The sequence below is a fragment of the Pelodiscus sinensis genome, chromosome 2 (genome assembly GCF_049634645.1).
Source record: "Pelodiscus sinensis isolate JC-2024 chromosome 2, ASM4963464v1, whole genome shotgun sequence".
Classification (NCBI taxonomy): Eukaryota; Metazoa; Chordata; order Testudines; family Trionychidae; genus Pelodiscus; species Pelodiscus sinensis.
This window is the reverse complement of record NC_134712.1, coordinates 81,451,309-81,478,894: the sequence shown is the minus strand read 5'-3', so window position 1 is coordinate 81,478,894 and position 27,586 is coordinate 81,451,309. Positions and strand designations below refer to the sequence as shown.

The 27,586-nt window shown below is 41.8% G+C and overlaps 1 protein-coding gene across 2 annotated transcripts in view; it reads left to right on the top strand.

Annotated features, from left to right (window-relative positions):
* The window catches only part of MYOM1 (myomesin 1), a 97,821-nt gene extending 72,336 nt beyond the window's left edge, over positions 1 to 25,485 (top strand). For both annotated transcript variants that reach the window (XM_075920929.1, XM_014581523.3), the window contains 13 exons: positions 3,245 to 3,381; positions 5,181 to 5,325; positions 6,608 to 6,667; positions 6,927 to 6,994; positions 9,026 to 9,139; positions 9,801 to 9,888; positions 11,278 to 11,316; positions 11,409 to 11,514; positions 13,003 to 13,166; positions 13,969 to 14,005; positions 14,617 to 14,639; positions 16,348 to 16,403; positions 24,496 to 25,485. In XM_075920929.1, the coding sequence (XP_075777044.1) occupies positions 3,245 to 3,381; positions 5,181 to 5,325; positions 6,608 to 6,667; positions 6,927 to 6,994; positions 9,026 to 9,139; positions 9,801 to 9,888; positions 11,278 to 11,316; positions 11,409 to 11,514; positions 13,003 to 13,166; positions 13,969 to 14,005; positions 14,617 to 14,639; positions 16,348 to 16,403; positions 24,496 to 24,789 (1,331 nt within the window). In that variant the 3' untranslated portion in view covers positions 24,790 to 25,485. The remainder of the gene's footprint in view (positions 1 to 3,244; positions 3,382 to 5,180; positions 5,326 to 6,607; positions 6,668 to 6,926; positions 6,995 to 9,025; positions 9,140 to 9,800; positions 9,889 to 11,277; positions 11,317 to 11,408; positions 11,515 to 13,002; positions 13,167 to 13,968; positions 14,006 to 14,616; positions 14,640 to 16,347; positions 16,404 to 24,495) is intronic.
* The last annotated feature ends 2,101 nt before the right edge of the window (positions 25,486 to 27,586 follow it).

Sequence of the window (27,586 nt, the reverse complement as noted above, 5' to 3'; positions counted from 1 at the left end):
TAACATAGTCCTCATCTATACAGCTGGCTGTTATTTTGACATAATGTCGAAATACTGTCAAGCTGGAGGACTCCTTACTCCGACTCTTGTTACCCTCATTGTATGAGGAGTCAGGTAAGTCAGAGGAAGAGTGCTCTATTTTAAAATAAGTGCTGTGTAGACAGGATCAAAACTCGAAACAAGCTATTTCGAAATTAGCAACACATTTGATATAGCTCAATTTGTGAAGCTTTTTTCGAGTTAAGTCGTGCAGTGTAGACACACCCTATGAGTTTCCACACCAGTGTTAGAGTGCCCTGGTGGCCACTCCGTCCATAGTAATCACAGCTTAAATGCGAGATAGCTACAGATGGTAAGTTTATTGGTAAGTGGGCTTGTGAGTAATCCACAGAAAGGATGTGTCTGCAGAGCAAAGAAAAACCCATGGCTGGCCAGCAGTGAAACAGTCTCTCAGTTGTAGACCTGCAACCCATGTCAGCTGGCATAGGCCAGCCACAGGTTTCTCTTTGCTGTGGTCAAATCCTTACTTAATATAGATAGTGCATAAATGTAATAGCTACATAGGGCCATGGACACCTTTTGAGGAAACTAGGAAGGGTCTGTAGCCCCCCAGAGTTTGAATCTCTGAATTTCATACCTGATGTCTGATACAGTGTTCCTGTCAGCTAACTGCTAAGTTACCTGCCAAAAATCTAGAGTTTTCAAGTGCCTTAATAGCCCCTGGAAAGAGGTGATGTGGGGAGGGGGGAAGTGTTAGTGTCCCCACCCCAATTCACTGTTTGGCTTGTACTGAGCATGTTCAGTAACATTTCTGAAGCCGCTATCCTTAATCTGTCCCCCATGGCCTCATTTGCCACCTCCCCCACTACTGAGGCAGGCTCAGGTCACCCTCCTCTCCCGACACCAAAATCTGAAATGCGCCACTGCACAGGCCCAAGGAAAAATAATGTGGAAGTTTCCTGTACAGCTGCTCTTCAATTTAGTAACTGCTAATGGATGTTTAATCAAGTGCTTGTGATAAACTGAGTCATTATATAGAACAGGAAGTAAAATTAAAAGTATGATTGCTAGACGTTCCCAATAGAGCTACCAGTTAGTGCGTCATTATGGACACATTTTAAAATTAACATTTTTGTAGGGAAGCACGAGGACTCAGTCTTGTTAGTCAGATTCCTATGGACTGGGGAGTGACTTCCCCAAGAAGATGTCTTTAGATTATTTTAGTCCTTTATATTATAGCCTCTGGGAAGGTTGGGGTTTTTTCTTTCCATTTTAAGCTGAGATGTTCCTAGTTAATTACATACAAATCAAAGTAGAAGTTTAAAATTGCTACAACCTTGACAGTAAAACAAAAGCAGCACAACCTAATTTTTTCTTTTACACCCACATCCTGTTGCAAACATTAGTACAGATGGCATTTCACTCCTTTTGTTTTTAGAGATTAACTAAGATCCAAGATAATTCTCATATTAAGTGAGGAAGCTTTTTATAGCAGCATTGCACTAACATGCAGGAGTCAAAATGAGGGGAAAGTAGTGGTACTCTGCTTGTGTCTCAGTTGCTAAGCCAATCCTTTGCAGACTCCTTTTCTGCCACTTTCTCCTTTTCTGCCACCTTCTCCTTTTCCTGCTAGCTTGCTAGCTGCGGCCCATCTCTCTGCTCCTCGGGATAATGGCAGAGGTGGTGTATGTTTGTGCATCTCTGTGTGTACATGCACGCTTCACTGCCTGATTCAGAGAAAATTACAAGGACTGGACTGAAGGCAACTGCTTTCAGGCAAGTTGCCTGCTCCAAAAAGTGTGCTAGGGTTCTGGGAGGAGCAAGCAAGTGAAGAGGTAACTGAAAATCTTTAAAAGAGACATTTCCACAAGTGAGAAGTGGGAAGAAAAGTGAAAATGATTTGACAGTTTCACTCCCTGCTGGTGGCAAATACAGCTGAGCAATGAAGAGGACAAAAGAAACATGCCAGACTAGCTCTGCTATTACAGGTGCTCTGTGCCATGCAGTGCAGACATGTATCTGAAACCATTTCACAACCCAGAGCTGTGCTGTTTATGCTTTAGATATTCTGTTCACAAAATAGTATGCATAGCCCCACTTTACTGTTGTTGAGTTCTTTACACATGTCAAATTAAAGAAAGAGATATCTACCAATATCTGTATGGTAAGAAAGTTTCACATGTAGATCTACAGCCACTACCTGACTATATAAATGAATAAAAAGACTCTCCCCCAATTGTCTCCCAAAGATGTTTGTACATGCATCTCAGTAGCTTTGGGACAATGTCACACCCTTCTATGTATATACTTACAGTATTCTGACAGATGAAAAACAGTGATTCACTAATTCAGAGTACAAATCTGACAAGTTGTTATATTTTGGGAGCTCCTCATATACTTATGCTTATATATGATGTATATCTGTAGGCTGGGCATGGAAGTGTTCATATTCTGTTTGCCTAGCTCTGTGAGGCTAGGTAAGAATCAACGGGAGTTAGATAGTTCAACATCTTTGAAAAGCAGCCCTTATATGACCAGGTCTAATTGACTGTGTTTTCCAAGTAAGCTAGAGCCTAAAGAAAAATTAGAATGAAAATAAGATTCAGTCTTGAACTTGTCAATAATGAGAAAACTAAAACCATTGCTAAATGTACTGTGATATCAATCGTGTTGACCCTGCTTATGTCAGCAATGAATTTGGCTCATAATTTCAGTGTTTCTGGTTATCTCTTTGAAAACTGAGTGTACTGCTGAAATGTTTGGCATATGTCACACAAGATCAGTTCTAGGAATGCAGTGTGAGCATAGGGTTCAACTGTTTACTTACCCTTGAAGGCAAGACCCTGCAGGCTATTATTTTTCTGCGGAGTCATTTTGACATTTTATTATAACACTACAGAATGAGTCATATAGCCTGGTTCTGGGCCAGACACATGCACATCATGCTGCAGAGATATTTTAAGTTTGTATTTGAGATAACTTTTTCTTTGGTTTAGAATGGAGTGGCATCAAACATAACTCAAATGCTGAATATTTCTATACAGGCCTAGTAGTGAATTTAAATAAGAGAACAATTAAGACTAGTCTTATGTCCTGTCTACACAGAGGGTGGGGCAGACAACACACTTCAGTACTTCAGTACATTCTACACATATCAATGGGAGAAATGGATGTTTGAAGTTGGAAAAGAACAGTTATGAAATACAGGAAAGCTCCTCTTCAGCTTTTTCTTTCCTTTTCATAGCTGTCCCACTTAAGTCTGAGTTGGCAGCTGAACTTCTGGAGAAGGGACAAGTGCGATTCTGGCTGCAGGCTGAAAAGCTGTCTGGCAATGCAAAGGTCAATTTTGTATTTAATGACAAGGAAATTGTTAATGGAGAGGTAAGACATTTATTGCTTGTGGTTTTCTGACTTTTATAAGCTATGAGTATCAAGGTTCCAGCTAAGCACTATGAATATAATCAGACCTCACTATTTTAATGCTTTTACATGGAAAACATAACATGCAAAGACAGTGCCCACATTTTGCACTGTGGTTGAGCACTGCTGGATGCAGCGCAGAAGGGTGAACTCAGTGGCTTTATGCCACCTGCAGAGGTGACACTTTGCTGTGGATAGTGGGGGAGGGGCAACAACTGAAAGATTCTGTGGGGGCATATGACTGCCCCATATGTTGCCTATGTTTCCACTCCCTGTAGACAACATACAACAGCAACTACCTCCTCGTTCTCCTGCTTGCTGTCCCATGAGTACCCAGCATTCTGCAGAGTTTGCAGGCATCCCTCCGTTCCTGAGTGATCCTCAATCAGTTTAGCCAGTGTTCAAAACAAAACCAACAAAAGGGGCAACACAGTCAGGAGACACAGACCCCTATGCACCATCAGGGTGCAGGGTACTAGAGTGGGCTGGTGCTTGGGGTCTGTATTGTCTTAGTGAACAAAAAGTTGGAGAATTATCAGTCACTTTTGTTGGAGTGAGGAATATGACGCCTCTAATTTACCTTCTTCTTGCTGCTGCTGTGTCAATGGAGTTCATTTGAGCAGCAACAGCAGAGATCACCCCACTTTCCCCCTATGCCCCCCAGCACCTCACTCATCCCCAGGGCTCTCAAACTCCATGGTGCACCTCCAGAGCTGCCTGACACCAAGCACCATGTCACAGTTTCTCTTCCTAATCTCAAAGAGGGTCCCCCCCAATTTACCTCAGTGGGCAGGATGCAAAGTAGGCAGTGGGAAATGCTGGGACTCCAGCCACAGGGAAAAAGAAGCAGCCCCATGTAGCGAAGGGGAGCTCATCCCACCCTGGGGAGCCAGCTTGGTGCCCTGCTGCTTTCTCCTGCCTCACACTGAATGGACACACAGTGAGTACCACAGCCAGGGGGAGCCACTGCTGGCCAGCCTGGTGAGAGGCAGCATAAGAAATCTGGTGGGGCATGTGACTCTGGTTGCCCCTTCACCCCCCACCCCAACCCCCATTGCTTCTGGCCACCTTTATGGGCATCCAGATTCTGTAAGCAGCCAGGGACCATTCCAGTCCTCAGAATAAGGCAGTCCTGTGGGTTACTGTAATTTAGCTACCCTCCATATCCCTCTGTAGGCCATTTTAGGAGACCAACATTCCCAGAGCACATCACATCCCCACATTCCCTCATTCATTCCTCCAGGCCCCTGAATGCCGACTACACCACTAAATAAAGTTCTGCATGTCATCCAAAATCAGGGCCAATGTTAAGTGCAAATTCCCTTAAGCAACAGGCAAGGAACTCCTTTTAATCTCCAAACATATGAAGCCTCTAGCATTCCGCTCCATTGGTTAGAAGGAATAGGGCATTCTGTAGTCAAAAAAATATGAACACATCGTCTCAGGGAAAATATTGTTTTGAAGAACTGAGCAATAGTTTTTATATATTTTAAAAAATTCTTTCTAACGAAACAGAATGTCATGCTCAGTACAGAACATATGAAATGTTATAAAAATAAACATGCTTCTATTGTATTTGATTAATACATTTTATATATATATTTAATTATGTGCCTATATCCTGAGACAGACATAGTGAACAAATCTGAATAAAGAAAATACAGAGTTTTTTAAAGAATATCACAGATTGTGGCCAGATAGATGAGTCTTTTCTGATTCTGAAGAAGACTATTACTCTCACTTTTCTTTTGTTCCTGAAGAAATATAAGATGAAGGTGGATCGTAATACTGGCCTTATTGAAATGATAATGGATAAACTTGAGGACAATGATGAAGGGACTTACACCTTCCAAATTCAGGATGGAAAAGCAACGAACCAATCCAGTCTTGTCCTTATTGGTGATGGTTAGTTTATCCTTAACTTCACTTTTACAACTAGTGTGCAGTGAGATGAACTAAGGAGCCAGTGGCTCGTACGTGTTGATCTGTGCTCTCATACTAAGTTCTTAATTATCGATCATGTCATTGAGCAAGTATCTTAGCATCTATGCTTCAGTTTGCATACTTGTAGATAGTAATACCTGCTAAATCTTGTCAAGTTTCAGATCTTGTTAATGAGAAAAAAGGGCATTTTTTCCATTATAATCTCTAGGGAAAATATTCACATTTTTCAACCAGTTCTATTGCTTAAGTGCTTCACAGGGGCATTGTGTGGATTGATAAATGTTTGCAGAGCACTTAGAAAGTGGCAGGTGCCATGTTAATTGTAAGTATTACTACCTGTTATGTCTCTTTCACCTCTGTCTAGCTAGTTGTTCTATATCTGCAATGAAAATGTCCCACAATGATGTGATGCAAATATTGTTGGAATACTTGGGACTGTTCTCTTATTTCAAGTTAGATATTCAGATATACCTGCAGCCAGTGTTCCCTGTTAGCTGGGCACTTGTGTGACCATTCAGGAGAGATTCAAATGCTACCCAGCTGATTAGCAGAATGCCCATAGCTAGATTTTTTGTTTCTACTGGTGGTTCATATTAGCAAATGCCTCAATGCACATAAAATGTATTCTGCACATGGATGAAAAAATATCCTCCCACAGATGGAAAAGATTAGAGGGAACATTGCCTGGAGCTGTCTAAATTTCAACTGCTGATGATTTTGCTGCCACTCTTGTTTTCCTTCCTCAGACGATCAAATGTGATTATATGAGTGACACCAAAGGTCTTCTACTTTTGGTGGCATATATGCATATATATTTACAATTCATTTTCTATTCATCTTTTCTTTTACAGTAGTTAAATATTATTCATTGTAGCATTATATTGATATTTACTATAATAAATGAGTTTATGAAGGTCCACAAGGCCTGAATGAACCACCATCAATAACATACACTTCCTCAAACAGATTTAATACATGTAAAAGGCTTAATGCCTGTGGGTGGCTAGGAGAGCCTGCATCAGCTGTAATAACATTATGACAGCTGAAATACTTAACTCATGAGGTATTTACTATCAGCGACTTGGGGTGAAATGATGACTCTATTGAAGTTAATAGCAAAATTTCCACTGACTTCATCAGAGCCACCCCTGCAAATATAATAATACAGTATCCCATTCCCTACTAATGAGATAATCTGTTTAGAAGGCTCACATTAGTTTTCCTGACTGTTTTTTATCCCTAGTGTTCAAGAAGCTCCAGAATGAAGCAGACTTTCAGAGGCAAGAGTGGTTTAGGAAACAAGGTAATGAACAGCTTAATAATGTTCAAGTGAAAGGAGTACAGGATTATTTTTGCCAATTAAATGTTTAAATATGGTATGTTGAAAGACAAATTGCTATCCAATTCTAATTACAGTAATTTGCTTATCTCATTTTTACATAAAAGATTATATTTCTGACATTAGAAAAATAACAGTATTTCTAGCAAGAAAAATTAATTTGACTTGTCTTTTGTATTGTGATTATTGTTCTTCTGATTTTATAAAAACTCATTTTAAACAGGTCCTCATTTTGTTGAGTATCTGGGATGGGAAGTCACTGCTGATTGCAATGTGTTGTTGAAATGTAAGGTAAGAGTTGGCTGGATTTTAAATACTGTTCAGATAGTTATAAAAGCAAGAGATCTACTGGCCTAGATTGTGGTCAGTCACTGCACAGGTGTGCAAGGTGGAGAAGAGTGCAAAGGTTTCCTTTTCCTTTGTATTTCCTTAAAGTGTCTGTACACAGTTACAGATTCATAGAATCATAGCTGAAACAAAATACAGGACTATGTAGCACTTTAAAGACTAACAAGATGGTTTATTAGATGATGAGCTTTCGTGGGCCAGACCCACTTCCTCAGATCAAATAGTGGAAGAAAATAGTCACAAAATAGTTTTCTTCCACTATTTAAAGTGCTACATAGTCCTGTTTTTTGTTTCAGCTACACCAGACTAACACGGCTACATTTCTATCACTATAGAATCATAGAATACTAGAACTGGAAGGGACCTTGAGAAGTCATCAAGTCCAGTCTCCTGCCCTCACAGCAGGACCAAGCACCATCTGGCAATCCCTGATAGATGTCTATCTAACCTACTCCTAAATATCTCCAGAGATGGAGATTCTACAACCTCCCTAGGCAATTTATTCGAGTGTTTAAACACCCTGACACCTAGGAAGTTTTTCCTAATGTCCAGCTTAAACCTACCTTGCTGCAGTTTAAGTCCATTCCTTTTTGTCCTATCATCAGAAGCCAAAGAGAATATGCAGCCTTTTAGATACTTGAAAATTGCTATCATGTCTCCTCTTAGTCTTCTCCTTTCCAAACTAAACAAGCCCAATTCTTTCAGTCTTCCCTCATAGCTCATGTTCTCTAAACCTTTAATCATTCTTGTTGCTCTTCTCTGGACCCTCTCCAGTTTCTCCACATCTTTCTTAAAATGTGGAGCCCAGAACTGAACACAATACTCCAATTGAGGCCTAATCAGTGCAGAGTACAGCGAAAGAATGACTTCTCATGTCTTGCTCATAACACTCCTGTTAATGTATCTGTGCTGTCCTGAGCATAAACTGCTTTCTTCTTAATGCTCTTAAAGGGTGATCTTTGGGAAGGAAGTAGGAGCAGCACTGAGCAGAGCAGGTCAGAAGAGAACACACATGCTATTAACAGATGTCACAAACAGGCTTGCTCCATCTGCATATTGGCTAGTGCCATGAGGAAGTGAGCACTATCACTAATGAGCCCTATCATGCCATTGGGCCTGAGTAATTTGGAATTTAAGGTTGATTCCATCATCATACTCTCTTCTGTCTGTTTTGGGCTCCATAGTGCTCCCTGTGGGATGGCGTAACTCCATATTCCACTTTCCTCAGGGATGTGCAGGGCTTAGCACAATGATACCCTGAACTTGAGAGCCAGGGAGCATGGATGAGAATAAGAAGGAGACTCTGTTCTAAAAGGATACAGAGCATTTTACCTCTAGGTCACAATGTTATTCTAATCTGGCACTTCTTTTGTGTCATCTCTGAAATGCATCAGTGATATGTATGCATCAATGCATACATATACATGTCACAAAACCAGTATGTTCTCATTGGCTGTCTCAGAAAAAAGTCCAAGAATATAATGGACAAGTAGACTGAACAACCCACTCCAGGAGTGGATAAAAGGGCTTTGCTCTCCATCACTTTGAACCATCCATCACTCCAGGAGGAGTAAGCAAGATGTGTATGTGGTGGAGGATATCTCTCTGAATGCTCTGAGGCCTTTTTCTGGTCCCTAGTCTGTGCTCTGATTTGGGCAGAGTGCCTCTGGGTGGTGTCCATGACTTCTTCACAAAGTTGTGGAGATTGTCAAGGGTTCCCTACTCTGTGTTGCCCCTGCATCTCTTGTTTGACCCTGGGATCTACAGTACTGTCTTTGTTTCTCATATTCTTGTCTCCTGTATCAGTTAAATTCTGGATTCTGTGGCCCCTTTCTCATCTGAGAGGTTGGGCCTTTTGCTGTTCTAGTGAGTTCTGTCCAGGAGCCTAGGATTCACACAGGCTAAGGCACGTAACACTCAATTCACTGAGTTTCAAGAACAGGATAATACTACTGTCCTTTTCATACATTTTAGGTGGCTAATATCAAGAAGGAAACACACATTGTTTGGTACAAAGATGGAAGGGAGATAATGGTGGATGAGGAGCATGACTTTAAGGATGGCGTATGTACTCTGCTGATATCAGAGGTGAGTGACTCCTGGCTTTCTGATGTACAGTTCCACGGTATTTTATTAATTTCATAGATGTGAGCTAATCTGATATTCCAAAATATCCACTATAGATAGGAACTGGGACATAGTTTATAAAAAAGCTCAACTTGTATTTATTTTTTGGCTATAGCAAATTTCTATTTAAATACCTATGAATTCAGATTTTCAGGAAACTGTGAGAAAGAGCTAAAGAGTTTCACATTTCCCTTTTAAATTAGTTTAAAGAGCTGGAAGATTACATCAGAGTACTATCCTGATTATACTAGGAAAAGGTTAAACAGTAATGTGTGCTCTTATCAATCAGCGAGAGGAAACCTCATCTTGTGGTTAAGGCACTAGACATTAAATTAATGAGATATCGGTTCAATTCCTAGCTTTGCTGCAGGTTTCATGCATAGTTTAGAACAAGCCACTTAGTCTCTCTGTCTCAGTTCCTAAACTGTAAAAGGAAAAAAATTAACTCTTCTTCGTGAGGAGCAGTACTTCGTGAGGAGCAGTAATATATAGATAGAAGTTTAATTTGATGCCCAGTTGTTGTTTTTTTGCCAGCTGCATAAATCACCAGGCTAGAAACTATTTTACTGTCTGAAATAACTAATGTTGAATACTGTTATTGTTTGTTGTTATTGCTGTATAGTTTTCCAAGAAAGATGCTGGTATTTATGAAGTAATACTGAAGGATGACAGAGGAAAGGACAAAAGCAAACTGAAGCTCGTGGAAACAGGTCAGGACATTTGAATGGTTTATCACATACTGGGTCATAAGTATCTGAAGTGCCAGTGTTTCCTCTGCACAAGAGTTTTGCATAGGCAAATTGCAGTATCTTTTTCAAGAGGTTTTTATTTTTTCTGCATGTTAAATAGGATCCTAATCAAAACGCTAGTCGCAGATGCCATGAGCCCATCCTGATAGTGACTTTTCAGTAACAGAGCATTACAACATACTTTAGTTAATTAGTTCATGTTTAATATTTCCTCGAGATATCCCAGTTGAGGTTATTCACGATGATATCAGTTTTCAAACTGGGTGATCTCTATACTAAAAGTAATTCCATTAATGCCAAAGAATATTGTGGATCTAGACTGTTTTATGAACATGATATAAATTAGTTTCCTGCAGTACTTTCACGCTTTTTAATCTGTTTGGCCAAACATGTATTTAAGGATACTTCTAATCAAAGAATTTTGTATATTTTAAAGATTTCATTGCTACATACTGTGCCCAGCACATGGAGCAAAATTCATATTCAGCGCATAATACATTGATATGGAAAAGCCAATGTTCCAGTTGAATACTGTCACCCTTAGAAAAAATAATGTTGCCTTGTTCATCGGTGAAGGGCTTAACCATGATGCTGAAACTATGGGATAGAGAAAAACAGCAAGCAAATGGTCTGGTAGCACTTTATAGACTAACAAAACATGTAGATGGCATCATGAGCTTTTGTGGGCACAGCCCACTTCTTCAGATGACCTGTGCCCACGAAAGCTCATTATGCCATCTACATGTTTTGTTAGTCAATAAAGTTCTATCAGACCATTTGCTTGCTGTTTTTTTCTGATTTAAAGCCCCTAATCGGATTTAAAGCCCCTAATTCGAATTAGCTCGTAAACCTCATTAAGGAGGAATACTAGCTAATTCGAGTTAGGGCTTTAAATCGGACTCCCGTTTCACTGCCGCATGTAGACGCGGGCAGTTACTCCAGGCTAGTGAATTTCTAAAATAGCGACTGGCTGGGAACATGCAAATCAAGCGTGAGATATTTAAAACCCGGGCTTGATTTGCAACTTTGGTATGCTTCATTTGCCTCCCTACTTTGAAGTAGGAGGCAAGTGTAGACATTCTCTAACAGACTAACTTGGCTACCCCCTGAAGCTATGGGATAGAGAGTCAGGCTCCCTGAAAACAATCCATAGCTTTGTTGTGCTTGAAACTGAGGAATATAAGAGTCTGATACATTTAAAAATGTGAATCGGATGTCTGTTAGGAACTCTTTTGAGGGAATGCTCTGGAGTCATAACACTGGAGTCATAAAATGTCAATTTTCAACCTATTATTGAACATGTTTGAGCTGGGGACATTGAGTTTCAGTCTATGAATTTTGTTTCCATAGCTTTTGCAGATCTGATGAATGAAGTATGTAGAAAGATTGGTAAGTATTTAATTCCCTCTTCAGATGAATGGCTCATTGTGCTTCTTAATAAACAGCAGTAGGGTTGCATAAAACATGTACTCTTCTTTCAGCTGTATCTGCAACAGAATTGAAAATCCAGAGCACAGCAGAGGGTATCAGATTATTCTCTTTTGTTAATTATTACTTGGAAGATCTGAGAGTGAGCTGGTTACACAAGTAAGTGTATGAGAGCTTGCCAGCAGTCTATAAATTCTTTGTTTTTACACAGTCAACAGGAAGTCAGATATGACACAATACTTGGCCTAGTTCATCCTTGCATTTATTCCCACATAATCAAATGTAACTCCATTGAACTCAACTGAGTTACACCAGTCCGTCAGAGGGATTTGGGGACCCATTAATTTGTAGCAGCCTGGAGGAAGAACGTGAGTAAAGAGTTCATGGTCAAAAGGACAATGAAACTGGAGAATGCCTATAGTTCAGAATGTGTACCTTGAGGTCAGTCAGTCTGTCTCCCTGGATTGCACTTTTTTATAAATCAAATTGCAGGTACAGTACAGGTATAGAACTAATAGGTGCAATAAATCTCCCTAATAGATGCATACATCCTTGTCAGACTCCTTATCTATTAAACTCCAACATGTGCTTGAGGCAGAAAACCCCTCCATAAAACCTTGGCGATCTTACAAAAAAACAAGACAGAGACAGATTTCCAGACCCCATTTAAATTAATGGGACTTGGACCTCAGAATCCCTTTTGCAGCATTGAAATCTCAGCCAGAGCAGATAAGATGCACTGGGAAATCAAGAGGAGTGGATGACTAGGATTATTTTAAATCTACTTAGTGCCATCTCTGTTTGTTAATTTGTATTGCCAGGAGTCTTCCACATTTGAAAACTGGAAGCTAATATCGGATGCTCCAGATTTGTTGCTCGCTCTCACTCTGATGTTTCATTTTTAGAAACTAATTTTATGTTAGAATGATCACATTAATTCACCAAGTGATAGTAAATTGCTCCCTGGTATATTCCAAGACATTAATTTAAGGATAAAAAGAAAACGGGCAACTGATTTGACAAAGAACTTCCTCCCTTGTCTAGGATAATTAATTCTTTGACTAGATAGCAGTGAAATGGATAGTTTTGTGGAAAGAGGTATACTAATGTATGCACATATATACAGAAATGACCAAATTGTGGCATTGTGCCAAATTGCCCCCTAAATGGACATTCATTGTTGCTACAAAAGAAGCTTTGTTGTCTGTTCATGTCCTACCTATTCATATCGCCCTGTATACAACCCCCTTTTTCTTCTCATTCAGGAGCAAGATAAAGAAATGAATATGGGGTGCATGCTTGGGTTACATGTTGAAGTGCATACATCTCCCCAACCGATCTTTGGGTCTTCACCTCTGGTGATCGAGGACACATGCCATGATCTTTCTGTGGGCTGAGAAGAGAACTAGAATTGGAACAGAAACATTCTGTCTTGTTCCCCACTTTAGTCCTTAGCTTTCCAGGAATGGCCAGTCTCCAGACAGAATTTGGTCTAAAAAAACCTGAAATTTTGGATTCATAGATTAGCACCATGGGAACCATTTGTAAAAATTGTCTAGGACAGACATGGCCAGTGAGGCCACAAATGTTATTCACATTCATAATATGATAAAAAGGAAGAGCTAATGTTTCTTTTTTATTTTCCAGTGATACCAAGATTAAGTATACAGATAGAGTTAAGACGGGTGTTACTGGGGAGCAGATCTGGTTACAGATCAATGAGCCAGCTGCACAGGATAAAGGCAAATATATAATGGAGCTCTTTGATGGTAAAACTACGCATACAAGGATGGTGGATCTTTCAGGACAAGGTAAAGGAGTCACGTTATAAATACCTAATTCTTCAGAGTTGTCAACACTGGTACCTTTCACTAGCATTCAGAACAGAAGAAGGCAGAGAGGGCAAATAAATGGTGTTTGGATTAATTCTGGGACATATTTTCTCCCAGAAGGGTGAATCCTCAGGAGAATATGTACCAGAAATGGGCTGCTCCTGAGGATCAACCTTTTCTTCCACAGCCATTTCATCCCACAAAGCCCCAACTCCCCCAACTACAGGTTACAGGGGAATCATTTAGTGAAATCATTGTTTCCCTTTCTTTACCCTTTGCTCATTTCCTGGCAAAGTTTTTGTCCCTTCTTCTCACTTAAGGGAAGAGGAGGCTTGTCAACATCGAACAAAGTATGGAGAATCTACAAGAAGAATACATCTTGTTGTTCAGTTCATTACTTGTACATCAATGTGAAACTTTGCAGTAGAAATGAAAATACCTGTTAAAACATTTTAAATGAAATTCTGCAATCTATAATTAATTTGAAACACTGCAGTTTTGTTCCTGAGGTATCTGTAGTGAGATAATCTCAGCCTCTCTCTCTGTGTTAAAGACTGACGACTTTATTATTAACACGTTCAGCCTTCAGCTACCTACAGACCAGCTTCATTTAATTAAATCTTTAGTCGTTTCAAGTCTTATAGTGTATCAAAGCAAAGACTGAAAGGTTAAGCTTTCTTTCACTGATTACATTTTAATCTATATCTTAAAATGTAAATTACCTTCTTGTGATGACTGGTTTGTGAAAACTACCTTTAACATCAGTTTTCTCTTTTAAAAGCCTTTGATGAAGCCTTTGCAGAATTCCAAAGATTAAAGTAAGTATTACTCATGACAGTTATTGTTATGAATACCATATACTTCTAATAAAGCAAGACACTGTACTCATGTTCACTTTAACGCTTAAAAAAATCCTTTGAGAAATTTTCCATTGACTCCTATGGGATGAAGATTTGAGTCTTTGTTAATAAGGAAAAAGTAGGATTAACAGTGATGAACTGTACAGAGCAGAAAGATTTTCCTTTAGGGTACGTCTAGACAGCGGGGCTATTTCAGGATAGTGGAGGTATCCCAAAATAGCTACCCCACGTATTTTAAACAAGCCTGTTATTTTGAAAAATATTTCAAAATAACAGGTACACTAATCCAGCATCCCTGTAACTCTCATTTCATGAGGGCTAAGGGATGTCTCAAAATAGTGCATTATTTTGAAATTTGGCACTGTGTAGATATGCCAAATTTTAAAATAAGCTATTTTGAAATACAATCAAAATAAGATACAAAATTTGCATAGAGCAAATTGCATATCTTATTTCAAGGTTAGGGTGGTGTGTAGATTTAAAGCAGTCTCAAAGATTAGCCACGTGTTAGTCATCCTAAATTAATCTCAACTAAAATTGAATTTTCTTTTTGTTTTCCTCCCCCACAGACAAGCTGCTATTGCAGAAAGAAGTAAGTGAGCTTTCTTTTACAATGCTCTTCATGAATTGGCTATGGATTTTTTTTTAATCATCGTGATTATGGGGAGTGGGTATTTGATAAAACTAGTTCATCCTTACACCAAGAAGAAACAGGAAAAGTGACCTGTTTAATAGTTAATATTATAACAACAAGCTAAAGTCAGTATAGTTATGATTGTGTTAACTTTTTCCAGTCTTAGCTTCTCTCTTCACAAATAACTTTCTCTAAAAACTACCTTTAAAATGGAAATTTAGCATGCCTACTCTCAAAACACAAGTTACTTTGTTTTTGAAAGTTCGAAGAAAATCATTTAGTTGTATTTAAATTATCTTATGTAGCAAATGGCTTCACATGAGCACTGATCAAAAACATTACATGTGGATAACTAAGCCAAGTCACAGGTTATCTGGGCTTTCAGACATCGATGCATTTAAAAATCTCAGTCATAACCATTATATTGAAGACAAAAAAGCAGAGTAATTTAAAAAAAGAAAAAACGTATTTAATCATTTGATTAATGAGCAAAGCTATTATAAATTAACCACAAAAATTAAGTTCTCCATGCCTTCCCTTCTATTTAAAAGTGCATGGGGTAGAACAAATTAATGCAACAGCTCCCCTTTCCCTATGTATTTGGGACCAGCATAGAAATAGTGTAGGAAAAGGTGAAGTCTGATAAGGCAGTGGAGAAGTATGGATATGCAGCATTCAGGGTCCCTCACCCTAAAGACCCTGGCCTGCTCCTCCAAATTCTGCTGCAGCCCCATCCCCATGCATTCCTAAACCAGTATTACAGGATTAGTAAACATGCTGCCACTGGATGTTGTTCTTCAGCTGTACTTTAACTCTGACTTTGGGTGGTCATGGATGGTGGGGGAAAAGCACAGCCCTTAGTATAGTTTAGGTCTCCATTCGTCCTCCTTCAGCCTCTGACTTCACCAAATTTCTCCACAAAGTTCTTATTATACAGAGGGGGAAGAGCATCTGTGTTGAAGAGGAGAGCATTCCATGTGGCCACTTTCAGCCTCTTCATTGCTCCCTCACTACTAACAAAGACTGAATTCCATTTCCTGGAATAGCTGTAGCAGAGAATGTGCATGCCAGTGTCACTTTACTTATCTAGGATTGCAGTAGCTTTTTCAAACTAAATGCAAATGGCTACATTCTGAGTTTGTATACACCAGAATTAATCTAGAGGAATTCCACTGAAGACAGTGGAATTATTCTAAATTTACACCGGTGTAACAAAGATCAGAATTTGTCTTTTTATTTAGATCAGTCTCTTTCATAGTATTTTCCATAGGCTTATCTCTTCCACAGGCAACTCATCTACTTTCATAAACACTGAATTGCCAGTTTTTTATCTTGGAAATCTAGAAACATCAGACCCAATTCTACATTCTTTGAAAAACTCAGACTGAATTCAGTGGTGTTAAGGATAAAGAACATACTTTAATCATACTTTAATTTCACTGAGGAGGTGACTGACAGTCAGATATAAAGATGTCTGCTTTTGGTAGCAGGTTGACATGATTTTACATGTGCAAATAGTGTGCTAGGAATACTGAATAACTCTTCATTTGCACATACAGATACTTGTACAAAAATAAGATAAAAGAACAGTGCTGGAGGGGAAATGAAATCTGGGACAGAGTTATTTTTGCAAACATTAAAGGAAACTTCACTCATGTATTTTCAGATCGTGCCAGGGTAATTGGAGGTTTGCCTGACGTTGTCACCATCCAGGAAGGCAAGGTACAGTACATGAATTATAGTGTTATATAGTAGCTGAACAGTTTATGTAGCTTTCAGAGAAGGGGGAAACATAAGAATTATTTCAAAGGTTCCATTTTAAAAATCTGCTGCATTATTTATTCATTCTCTATCTTCTATCCATAATTTGAATTGCTTAGACAGATAGGTTTATGTATTTGGGGCAGTTTCACTTGTTAAGCATAAGATAAAAGTGAGATGACAATACCAGTCAGGGCTAAAATGTGAACACTGTACTTCTTCAGGGTGTAGTGAGAGGGACGGAGGGGGGCAGTTGCCCCCGGGCGCTATGCTAGGGCGAGCGCAGGGAGAATGGCGCGGGGGGGGGGGGGGTCTGATGTGGCTGCGTCTGCTGAAGCGGGATGGGTGATCTCAGACCCACCTGCATCTTTCTCCCTGAGATCGTCCTAGCGTGGTGCCCGGGGCCTACTTCCCCCCACCCCCTTCGCCTATGCCCCTGTTTTACTTAGAAAATTCATATACAGCCATATCTTTAAAAATTGATGCTATGTGCACAGATTTCATTGTTGCATTTTTCTAATGGGTTATTGAGTAATGCTAATTCCTTACACCCAAGACAGCCAGTTAATCTGAACTGATGTTGGTTAAGCCCCTCAAGACATGGCACCAGTCAGATTTGACAATTTGGGTAGTAAAGTATGGTAGAAACCTACATGACCTCCTACTTCACCATCCCAAGAAAACAAAGGAGAAATTCTTCTCTGTTATATTAGTGCAAATTTGAGATAAACCAATTGAAGTCAATTTAATTATTCTGGATTTATTCTGCTGTTGCTGGATTTACCATTGAGTTTGATGGATAGGCTACAGCCTCTTATTGTGAGTTCTGAGATGAGACCAGAGACCAATTCCGGAACTGCAACTCCATCTGCAAGTGCCACTGTTGAAGCCAAGCAGAGATAAATGTGAGCTGTTTTAGCTTTGTGCCTTACATGTCTCTCCTCAACTGCAGCAGTCCACAAGCTCTCCAAGTCTTTCAGCCCAAGGTGGCAGAGCTGCCATGATCAAATCTTGTTATGGGCTAAGAACTCCAAGATGTTGAGGTCAGCATTGCAAGACTGGAAGTTGCCCTTGAGAGTGTCTTTGTAACATTCTCTTGTTCTGCCCTTAAAATGAGCTCCAGTTCAATTCTTCTTAAAAGATGGTCTTTGGGTTTCTACCATCTCACATATGGACCACATAGAATCATGGTGCTGGAGGAGACCTCAGGAGGTCATTGAGTCCAACCCCCTGCTAAAAGCAAAACCAATCCCAACTAAATCATCACAGCCAGATGATGATGTCAAGCCAAAACTTAAAAACCTCTAGGAATGGAGATTCTACCATCTCCTTAGGTAACCCATTCCAGTACCACCCTCTGAGTGAAATATTTTTCCCTAATATCCAGCCTAGATCTCCCCCACTGCAACTTGAAACCATTGCTCCTTGTTCTGTCATCTGTCACCACTGAGAACAGCCTCTCTTCATCCTCTTTGGAACCTCCCTTCGGGTAGTTGAAGGCTGTATCAAATCCTCCCTCGCTTTTCTCTTCTGTGGACTAAATAAACCCAAATCCCTTAACCTCTCCTCATAAGTCATGTGCCCTAGCCCCCTAATCATTTTTGTTGCCCTCTGATGGACTTTCCTCAATGTGTCCACATCCTTTCTGCAATTGGGAAAGAGGGGCAGAATTAGACACAATTCTCCAGATTGTGCCTCACGAGTGGCAAATAAAGGGGAATAATCACTTTCACAGATCTGCTGGCAATGCTCCCACTAATGCAGCCCAATATGCTGTTAGACTTTTTGGCTACAAGGGACACTGTTGAATCATATCCAGCTTCTCATCCACTGTAATCCCCAGGTCCTTTTCTGCAGAACTGCTGCTTAGTCAGTCAGTCCTTAGCCTGTAGCAGTGTTTGTGATTCTTCTGTCTCAAGTGCAGGACTCTGCACTTGTCCTTGTTGAACCTCATCGGATTTCTTTTGGTCCAATACTCCAATTTGTCTTGGTCATTCTGGACCCTATGCCTACCCTCCAACATATCTACCTCTCCCTCTAGCTTAGTGTCATCTGCAAACTTGCTGAGGGTGCAATCCATTCCCTTATCCAGGTAATTAATAAAGATGTTGAACAAAATCAGCCCCAGAACTGATCCTTGGGGAACTCCACTTGATACTGACCACCAACCAGACCACAAGCCATTTATCACTACCTATTGACCCTGACAATCTAGCCAGCTTTCTATTCACCTTACAATCCATTTATCCAATCCATTCTTCTTTAACTTGCTGGCAAGAATACTGTGAGAGACTGTATCAAAAGCTTTGCTAAAGTCAAGGTATATCACATGATCCATCATATTCCCCATGACCCCAAAGCCAGTTACCTCGTCATAGAAGGCAATCAGGTTGGTCAGGCATGACTTGCCCGTGGTGAATCCATATTGACTATTCCCTCTCTTCTAAGTTCTTCTAAATGGACCCCACCATTTCAGCAATACTCTCACCATAAAAGCTTTGATGCCTGTGATGTTGCAGCTCTCAAACACTAATTATTTGGAATCAAATATTGCCATTTAATTCCTACAATCTGCCAGAGACAATGTAGTTGGAATTGGTATAAGCATTTTATGTAGTGTTGATTAATAGCTGAAGGGAACAGTACAGTATTTAGATATTATTACAGAGAATTCTTGTAGCTGCAACAAAGTGGGGAAGAAGTCAGGAGGAAAGTGAGTGAATTTGTCAATTTTTCAACCGAAATAGTTGCTTTTGCTAAGTGATGGGAAAACTTGGGTGGTTATTTGAGCTGAGAATTCTCTGCCAGATCAGAGTTGAAATGAAACAATACAGATAAGCAGGGCTTGCCGAACCGCGGCGAGCCCCGCTTGCCAGCCACACTGTCCAGCAATCTGCGCATGCAGATCGTTCTGCGCATGTGCCGATCGCCCGAAGCCGGCTCCGCCGGGTTGCAATCTACTCGCCACAGGTGAGTAGATTGCATTATTTGTCGAGCCCTGCAGATAAGTATGAGAGTTCAGAAGCAAAATGCAGTGATATATGGAGAGAGATTGGTTGGAATTATACAAAGTAGGCTGTAAAGACTTCCTAGCACATTCATTACTCAAAATTAAAAGGATATTTGTGACGTTGTGAATAGAGGAAGGCTGGATGTTACTAAAAAATTCACTCAAGATGACTATCTTTGGCCCAATAATTATGGAATCAGTACAATGTTAAGAGACAAGAAGTGTAGGGCTACGTCTAGACTACACCTCTCTCTCAACAGAGAGATGTAGATTAGGCATGTTGAAATTGCTAATGAAGTGGGGATTTAAATATCCCATGCTTCATTAGCATAAACATGGCCTCCACTTTTTTTCAAAACGGAGCATTTTTGAAAAAACCCCAGCAGTCTAGACGCAGATCTTTTGAAAAATAAAGCCTCAAGGTTTACAGGATCTTTTGAAAAAGGCTTTATTTAAATCCCCGCTTCATTAGCAATTTCAACGTGCCTAATCTACATCTCTCTGTCAACAGAGAGTTGTAGTCTAGACATAGCCTTGATGAGTTGTAAAGTCTTTTATAATTAGCATAATACAGGATTTGTATTGAGTCATCTAAGTTGGTGGAGTGAGTCCAAAAACCAGAGAAGTCTCTGCCCAAGACTTGTTCAAATTTTTTTTACATAAAATAATGGCTCAAACAGAGAAATCTTTGTTTTGGCTACAGCTATCTACCAAATAGGTGTGGTACTTTGCCTCCAATTTCTCTTGCCTAGGTAGCTGTGTTTGTTATTTGCTGATTTCAAACATCTGTCCTGCTTCATTAATTCACATCCAGACAGGGAATATTGATTGCAGGTCAAGGCCTGGAGCCTCTGTGCTATGTTATGGGTCAGTGAAGGAAGGAATTGAGGTTAGAGTAGGACAATGGGAAAGTCACCCAGCGATCAAGGGGGCAATACAGATTTTATGCAGTAACTAAATTTTTATTAATTCCTGCATTTTCTGTTCTTCTTTGAGTGATTGGTCATGAAGATTCCAGTCAGTTGTATGCACTCTGCATGCACAGTCATCGGAAACTTTTCCCCCTCGCTGCTTCCATCAGGTTGTTTAGAGAGCTAGGGAGCCCCCTGGAGTAGCGCCTCTGGTGCTCAATATATGACACTGTCAACCTGATCCCTCTTCCTTCTTACTCTCCAGCATTGGAATTGTGTTCCCTTGCTCTCAAGTGTTCCTTTAGTTTAGTGCTTAGTTCTTCTAAGTTTTAGTCATTTTTAGTAATTACTGTTTTAGTATAGTTAGTACAGGTTGCACCTCCCTAAACAGGGACTCTCTCATCCAGCAGCATCTGTGGTCCTGTTGCTGAACGAGAGAGCCCTGAGACAGGAGGGCCAGCAGCTGAGAGCCCCACGTAAGGCAAGGCTGGTGGAAGTAGGGCCAGGCATCAGCAGCCCAATGGTGGTAGAGGGGCTGTGGTAGCGGGGCAGGGGCAGCCCGACAACCCAGCTGGGGCCACGGCAGGTCAGCAGCATGATAGTGGCCGTGTACTGGCCAACAATGGGGCTGGTGCCCCAGGCCGGGGCCAGGCTGCAAGCTGCCATGCCAGCTGTAGCAGCAGTTACGGCAGCGGAGCTTGGGCAGCTGTGTAGCCCAGCCAGCAGTGGGACCGAAGGAGCCAGACTTGAGGAGGGGTGGCAGGCTGAGGTGGCAGGAGACATTCCCTGGCCCGGTAAATTCCCTCATCTGGGACTGCTCAGGTCCTGAGGGTGCTGGACCAGGGAGGTCCAACCTGTACCAGTTTAGAGACTGGAGACTAGAGTAGTTTGTATCCTATCACCTGCTTTGGGCTGCCAGGCATGCTGTACACCCAGGGAGTTGAAGTCTTACATTATTTGCCAAAAGCCTATGCCCCACACTGCACATTGAATTTTGGTATTCAGGTCATAGACAAGGATCTATTCTTCTATTAAAAACACAATTATACACATTGTTCTCATCATTTTGAAAGGAAGCTAGCGTAAAAAAATAGCCTTTTTACATGATGCAGGATTGTAATTGTATAACTTAAATAATGACCTGGTTAAAAATATAATTTTGCTAGACACCATCCTATAACATGAGCCAGGAAGTTTTAAAATAAAAAATAAAATAAAGCCCATCAAAATAAAATTATATACATTTAAGGCCTTTTAATCTATCATCTACAATGAAATTACAACAACTGCTTATTTTCATTTTGATAGAATTGTCTACTAACAAATACAGGTTGGACCTCCCTTGTCCAGCACTCTCGGGAGCTGACCCATCCGGAATTAGGGAATTTGCTGGATATGGGGAAGTATCCTGCCACTGGCCTCCCAGGACACTCCAGTCCCACTGCCATTGCGCTCTAGCCTGCAGGGCTTGGACTTGGGCTCTGGTCTGCTGGGACTCCCCAGGACAGAGCTCCCCAGCTGCCATGGTCCTGCTTCTCCCCTGCTCAGCTGGGGATGGGGCTTGCCAGCTGCCCTGCTTTTGCTGCTCACCGGTCCCACTGATACTCTTCCCGGCCGGGGCTCCCCAGGGTGGAACTCCTCAGCCTCCACGGCCCCGTTTCTCCCCCACCCGACTGGAGTTTCTCAGGACAGGGTCTGCTGATGCTGCTGCTTCTCTGGCTGGCTGGGGCTCCCCAGGGATGGAGCTCCACAGCCATACGGCCCTACTTCTTCCCCGCCTCACTCCCGGGAGCTGGGGCTCTCTGATCCAAAAACATCTGTGGTCCGGCAGGTCCATGGATGTTGCCGGACCTGAGAATCCCATATTTCAGAGGTTCAATCTGTAGTACTTGTTAGGGTTGCAGCATCTCATTTTTCTCCAGTGTTTGTATGAGTTTGGGAGAGATGGGAGCAACCTTTTGTTTAATTCATGCAGCTCTTATAATCATCCCCAGATGAGGGATTTACTGGATCAGGGAAGGTTATTTCTGGGCCGCCTGCTACTGCCTCTTCCCTCCCCCAGCACTAGATCAGCTGCAGGCCCTGCTGCCCTGCCAGTCCTTGCCCCCCTTACCTGCCATGCCAGGTAACCCAGCTCGCAGCGTGCCAGGCTCCCGCCCCATCAAGCAGCCCAGCTGGGGCATGCTGGGAAGCCTAGCAGAGCAGCCCAGCTGCAGCACACCACTCCAAGATCCTCCAAGTAGCTCTGCTGTGGTGCACCAGGCTTCCGGCCCCTCCGGGCAGCCCACTTGGTGCACGCTGAGCAGCCTAGCTGAGCAGCCCTGCTGCAGCGCGCCAGGCTCCCAACCCCGCCGAGCAGCCCAGCTGGGGCACTCCTGGCTTTTCAGATGTGGTGATCTAGGCTGCTGGCCTTGCTGGCAGCTTGCTGCCAGCAGCCCGCAACTCTGCCAGTCCGCAGGGCTCCTAGGCACCAGTCCTCCACTGGGATTCTCTGGCCCTGGAACATGTTGTTATATCAGAGAGTCCCAGTTTACAGATGTTCAACCTGTATTAAGATGATGGATTTTTCTATTCAAAATGTTAGGACTGAAGTTCTGCCTGGTGGACTCAGCATCAAAAAGAGCGGAAATTCCCCTTAGTGCAACGTTCTCGGATACATAAAGTTCCATTCCTGGACATTCTATATGTTCCTAAAAGGAAGGGTCAGGAAATGCCAGCCATGAGAGTTTTCATTTTATTATTCCTTTCTTTAATAAATAAGAACCAGTTTCATCTTTTGTGTTAAAGTGAATGGCATGCTATACATCTACATGTCTAAATATCTTCCCTGTAGGTATTTCTGGGTGGCATTGAAAGGGAAAAATTAAAGGAACTCTGACAACTGATGCATGAGATAGAGTTGCAGGCCTGCGGCAGCTATTGAACTGTCAAATTAATCTTTCTAACAACTGTCCTTTGCTAATGAAGATGGTGCCTTAATGTTAGGACCAAATTCAGCACTCATGCAGACTTAGCTCTGATTAACTTCAAAAGGAAATATGTGTGTGAACATCTAAGGGAAGAAACAGGCCCAGAAAACTGTATTGATTTCAGATAAAAATAGTAGCAGTTAGATGTTATGCAGTTTTATAGGAGTCTGTAAAACATCTCGATCTGTTTGTGAAGCGGTCAAGATGTAATTTAGACCATTTTTAAAGCTGGGATTAATTTGTAGTTGTTTAATGGTTAACATTGATTATATTTAAGGAAATATGCCTTTATTTTTGGGGTGCACTTATAGAATTAACCTGAACAAATTCATCTGATGGTTTTTCAAACTCTCATTTAAGGCCTAACATTCAGAGGCTGATTAAAGCAATAGTTCTTAACCTATTTATCATTGTGAGCTAGCCACAGGTTGAGAACAACAGCCCTCCCCACCTCCCACAGACTCCTATCTCCATGACTTCTGCCCAACGACCATGCAACAGAGTGAGCCCTGGGTGGTGAGGACCCCAGATTCTGTTGTGCAGGGATGAGCAACAATCCCAACCATGGAACCAGCCATCCAAAACTTGACCCTGTGGGGCCAGCTAACAGCTTTCATACTGACCCTGTACTGCACGGGGCCGGCCAGTTGCTCTGGGCCCAGGACTGTGTGGAGCCAGCCAGCAGACCTGACCTGAGACTCCTGCCATGTGGGATCAGCCAGCAACCCTGATCTCCCCCCACCACAGGTGGGGTCTGGGCAGCCAGGAACCCGGATCCTACCACTGTAGCCTGCTATTTTAGCACAAAACTGGGCCTCAGCTGTGTGCTGATTGAGCATCGTGCAGTGTGTGGGCTGAGAACCACTGTGCTAATGTCTAATTTTGTATTAAACAGTGCAGAGGGGGTTGTGGTAATGATTATGAGGGAAGAGGGTCCATAAAATACTGAAGGTTTTTAATGGAGCTTTGTAATTAGTTGTATTTGTTCTCTTACTTCATGATGGATCAGACTACATCAGAAATTATTGATCTTGAATGCTTATGGGTATCCATTGTCTAATAACAGGAAGCTAAGAGTGGACTTTCGAGAATTATTCATCCAAATGGATGCAAAAATATAAATTAACAATGGTTATTAATAACACATTTGTACGTTTTTGTAGGCGCTTAATCTTACTTGCAATGTCTGGGGAGATCCTGTCCCAGAAGTCACATGGCTGAAGAATGAGAAGCTGTTGATAGCAGATGCCCACTGCATCCTGAAATATGAATCTGGAAAATGTGCCAACTTCACTATTACTGGTGTCAACACAGTTGACTCTGGGAAATACAGCATTGTGGTGAAAAACAAATACGGCACAGAAAGAAGTGATTTCACTGTAAGTGTGTTCATACCTGAGGGAGAAGGTGAAGTATCTCAGCCTGTGCCCAGTAAAGGAGATAAAAAGAAAGTGTGAATTTGAAACTAGGAACTACAAGTTCAGGGGGAGAGGTTGAATGATATAGTGGCATAATTCATGTGTGTAAATTGTTTTATGCATAGCAAATAGCCTTGCACCCTTCCACTCACTTCACTTGTGTTTTTACTACACTTATTTGCACCAAGCAAAATAGTGTCTTTACTAATTCATATTTAAACACCATCCTTTTATTGCTAACCACACAGAGCCTACCCCTGCACACCTTAAATTAGCCAAATTCCCATGGAACACAGACTCAGGTCCAAAATTTGACCCTTTTCCTCCATACAACATAAACAAGAAGAGTGAAGGAGAGTTTCAAGGGAAGAAATCAGTGAGGTGGTTGAAAGGATTAAGAATGATCAAGGTTTAAAAGAAACATTCTTTCTCAGCAGCAATTTAGATTAGGTCAGAATTTGGTAAAGCAGTGTACTATAGCTCTTAGAAACAGAGGTCCTGATTCTCATTTACATCGAGGCCCTTTTATCCTGTTTTGGCAGTATAAATGGGTGTAGATTGGGTGTAAATGTAATTTATACCCTCTGTAAGGCTTGAGTAGTGTAAAGACACTGTATAAATGAGTATCAGCCCTAGGATGCTAAATCAACAAATATGTTGTATGTGTTTGCTATGTATGACTCCTCCTCAATGGTCACAAATAAATGGAACATGTTCCTTTCATCTCTACCTCCACCTTGTTTCACTGTCTTTTTTTATTGGTCACTGGTTTGGTCCTTGTTCACAGTACCTTCCAATTAACAACTGCACCATTGCAACTTCCTGAACTGGTCCTTTTGACTGTGGTAATCTTCACTTTCACCTTTACTGTAAAACACAGAGTGAAATCATTGAAACCTCCACATTTTAATTCTGATCTTCACTAGCTTCAGACCCCAGTTCAACAAAGCACATAAGCACATGCACAAGTTAAAGCATATGAGTAGTTCCACTGACTTTGACAGTTTTACCTGTGACCTTAAAGTTAAGCACATGCTTAAATATTTTGCTTAACTGAGGCCATTGAAAATGTTTTAAAGTTCAGCATATTAACATCTGTTATTGGATATTAGCACCACAGAAAACTAGCAGATTATTATAATAGTATGAGTTTTAGAAGTAAAGTAAGTTGATGCAGTTCTGAAATTCAATACTGGTTTTGTATACATTTATTTTCAAGGGATATAAGCTGAGGTGACTGAAATTTTGGCCAATTACATCATATAGAAGCAGCATGGTCTAGTAGTGGACTAAGCATGGTGATAATAAGCTCTAGGTCAGTGGTCCCCAACGTTTTGGGGCTGCTGGGCGCCTGTGGGCGGGGCTGCTCACGTGCTGCGCGTACGGGGGTGGAGCCGCTCACAGGCCACGTGACTGGGGGCGGGGCCAAGCATGCGCCGCACGCCCGAGGTCGGCACCGGCATGTGCTGCGATCCCGGGCAGGGGCTGCCCAGGTTCTGCGCAGCTGGGGCTGGCGCGGGCACGCGTGGCACCCCCGGGGCCAAGGGCCGGCAAGGGCATGCGCGGTGCCCCCGGGGGCGGGGCCAAGGCCAGCGCCAGGGTCGGCAAGGGCACGCGTGGCGCACCCGGGGGCGGGGGTCAGGGTCGGCACCGGCACACGCGGCGCACCTGGGGCCGGCCATGTGCCCAGGGCTGGCACCTGCCGCATGCCCGGGGGCGGGGCCAGCCCAGATTGCTCTGCGGGCGCACATAAAGGGCCCGGCGGGCGCCGGGCGCCCGCGGGCACTGGGTTGGGGACCACGGCTCTAGGTACTCCTGAGTTCTTAAACTCAGGTCTACTATTGATTTGCTAGCTAAATTTAACCCTATTGTGACTCCAATGAAGTGGACTTAATCAAGTCTCTTAAATTTGTTTTCCCCCATATAAAGTGGCACCTGTATTATCTACTTAACTGAAAGGGACATTATGATTATTAATAATTTGTTTTTGAAGATATGTAAGCACCAGCCCCTGTTACTGATGCAGAGAACTTAATGGCTAGACACAGCCAAAGAAATGCAGAGGGGCATAATTAACATTACAGTGTGAGACAGCAAGGCCTGCTCTACTCCAGGAGGGGATTCACCCATGGGGAAGGGCAGGTCTTCTTAACCTCACTGCCCTTCCTGGGTTTTGTCCTAGGAAAGGTCAGCCTATGTTTGTTTCGGGGCCAGGACCAGAAGTCTGCCCGGGGACATTGTAGTCTGGATGTGTTGGATCAGCACAACACCTAGTTCCACTGAACCACACACCTAACCCCCAGTGCCATCTGTGTGAGAGGCTCTAATGGTTCCTATGGGCCTCTGGTAAAAGGGAACCTTTGTTCTGCAACAATCTTCCAGCCGTGTGGCCATTGTGGGTGAAAACTAGGAATGAACTGGTAATTTATTCATTGAACTATATTATTGCCTACACCTTTTTCTAATAATATAATAGAGAAAGGGTAGAAGCCATAGAATATGTAGTGCCAATGAAGTTAGTTTACTTCTTCAATTCAAAAGCTTCAGGGGATAGCCGAGTTAGTCTGTACAGGATAAACTTAAAAAACAACAAATAGTCTGGTATCACTTTAAAGACTAACACAACATGTAGATGGTATCATGAGCTTTCGTGGGCACTTTTCTTAATTCACATTCTCTCTAATTTTTTCTCATGGTTCTTATGAAGATCACAAAGCAGGTATTCATCAAATCCTAGACAACATGTTTTTCAGCTGAAAACTTTATATAACCACTAATCTAAATCTTTGATCCTTTGCAACAACAGCCTTCTGTGTTGGCAGTGGTAATACTGTAT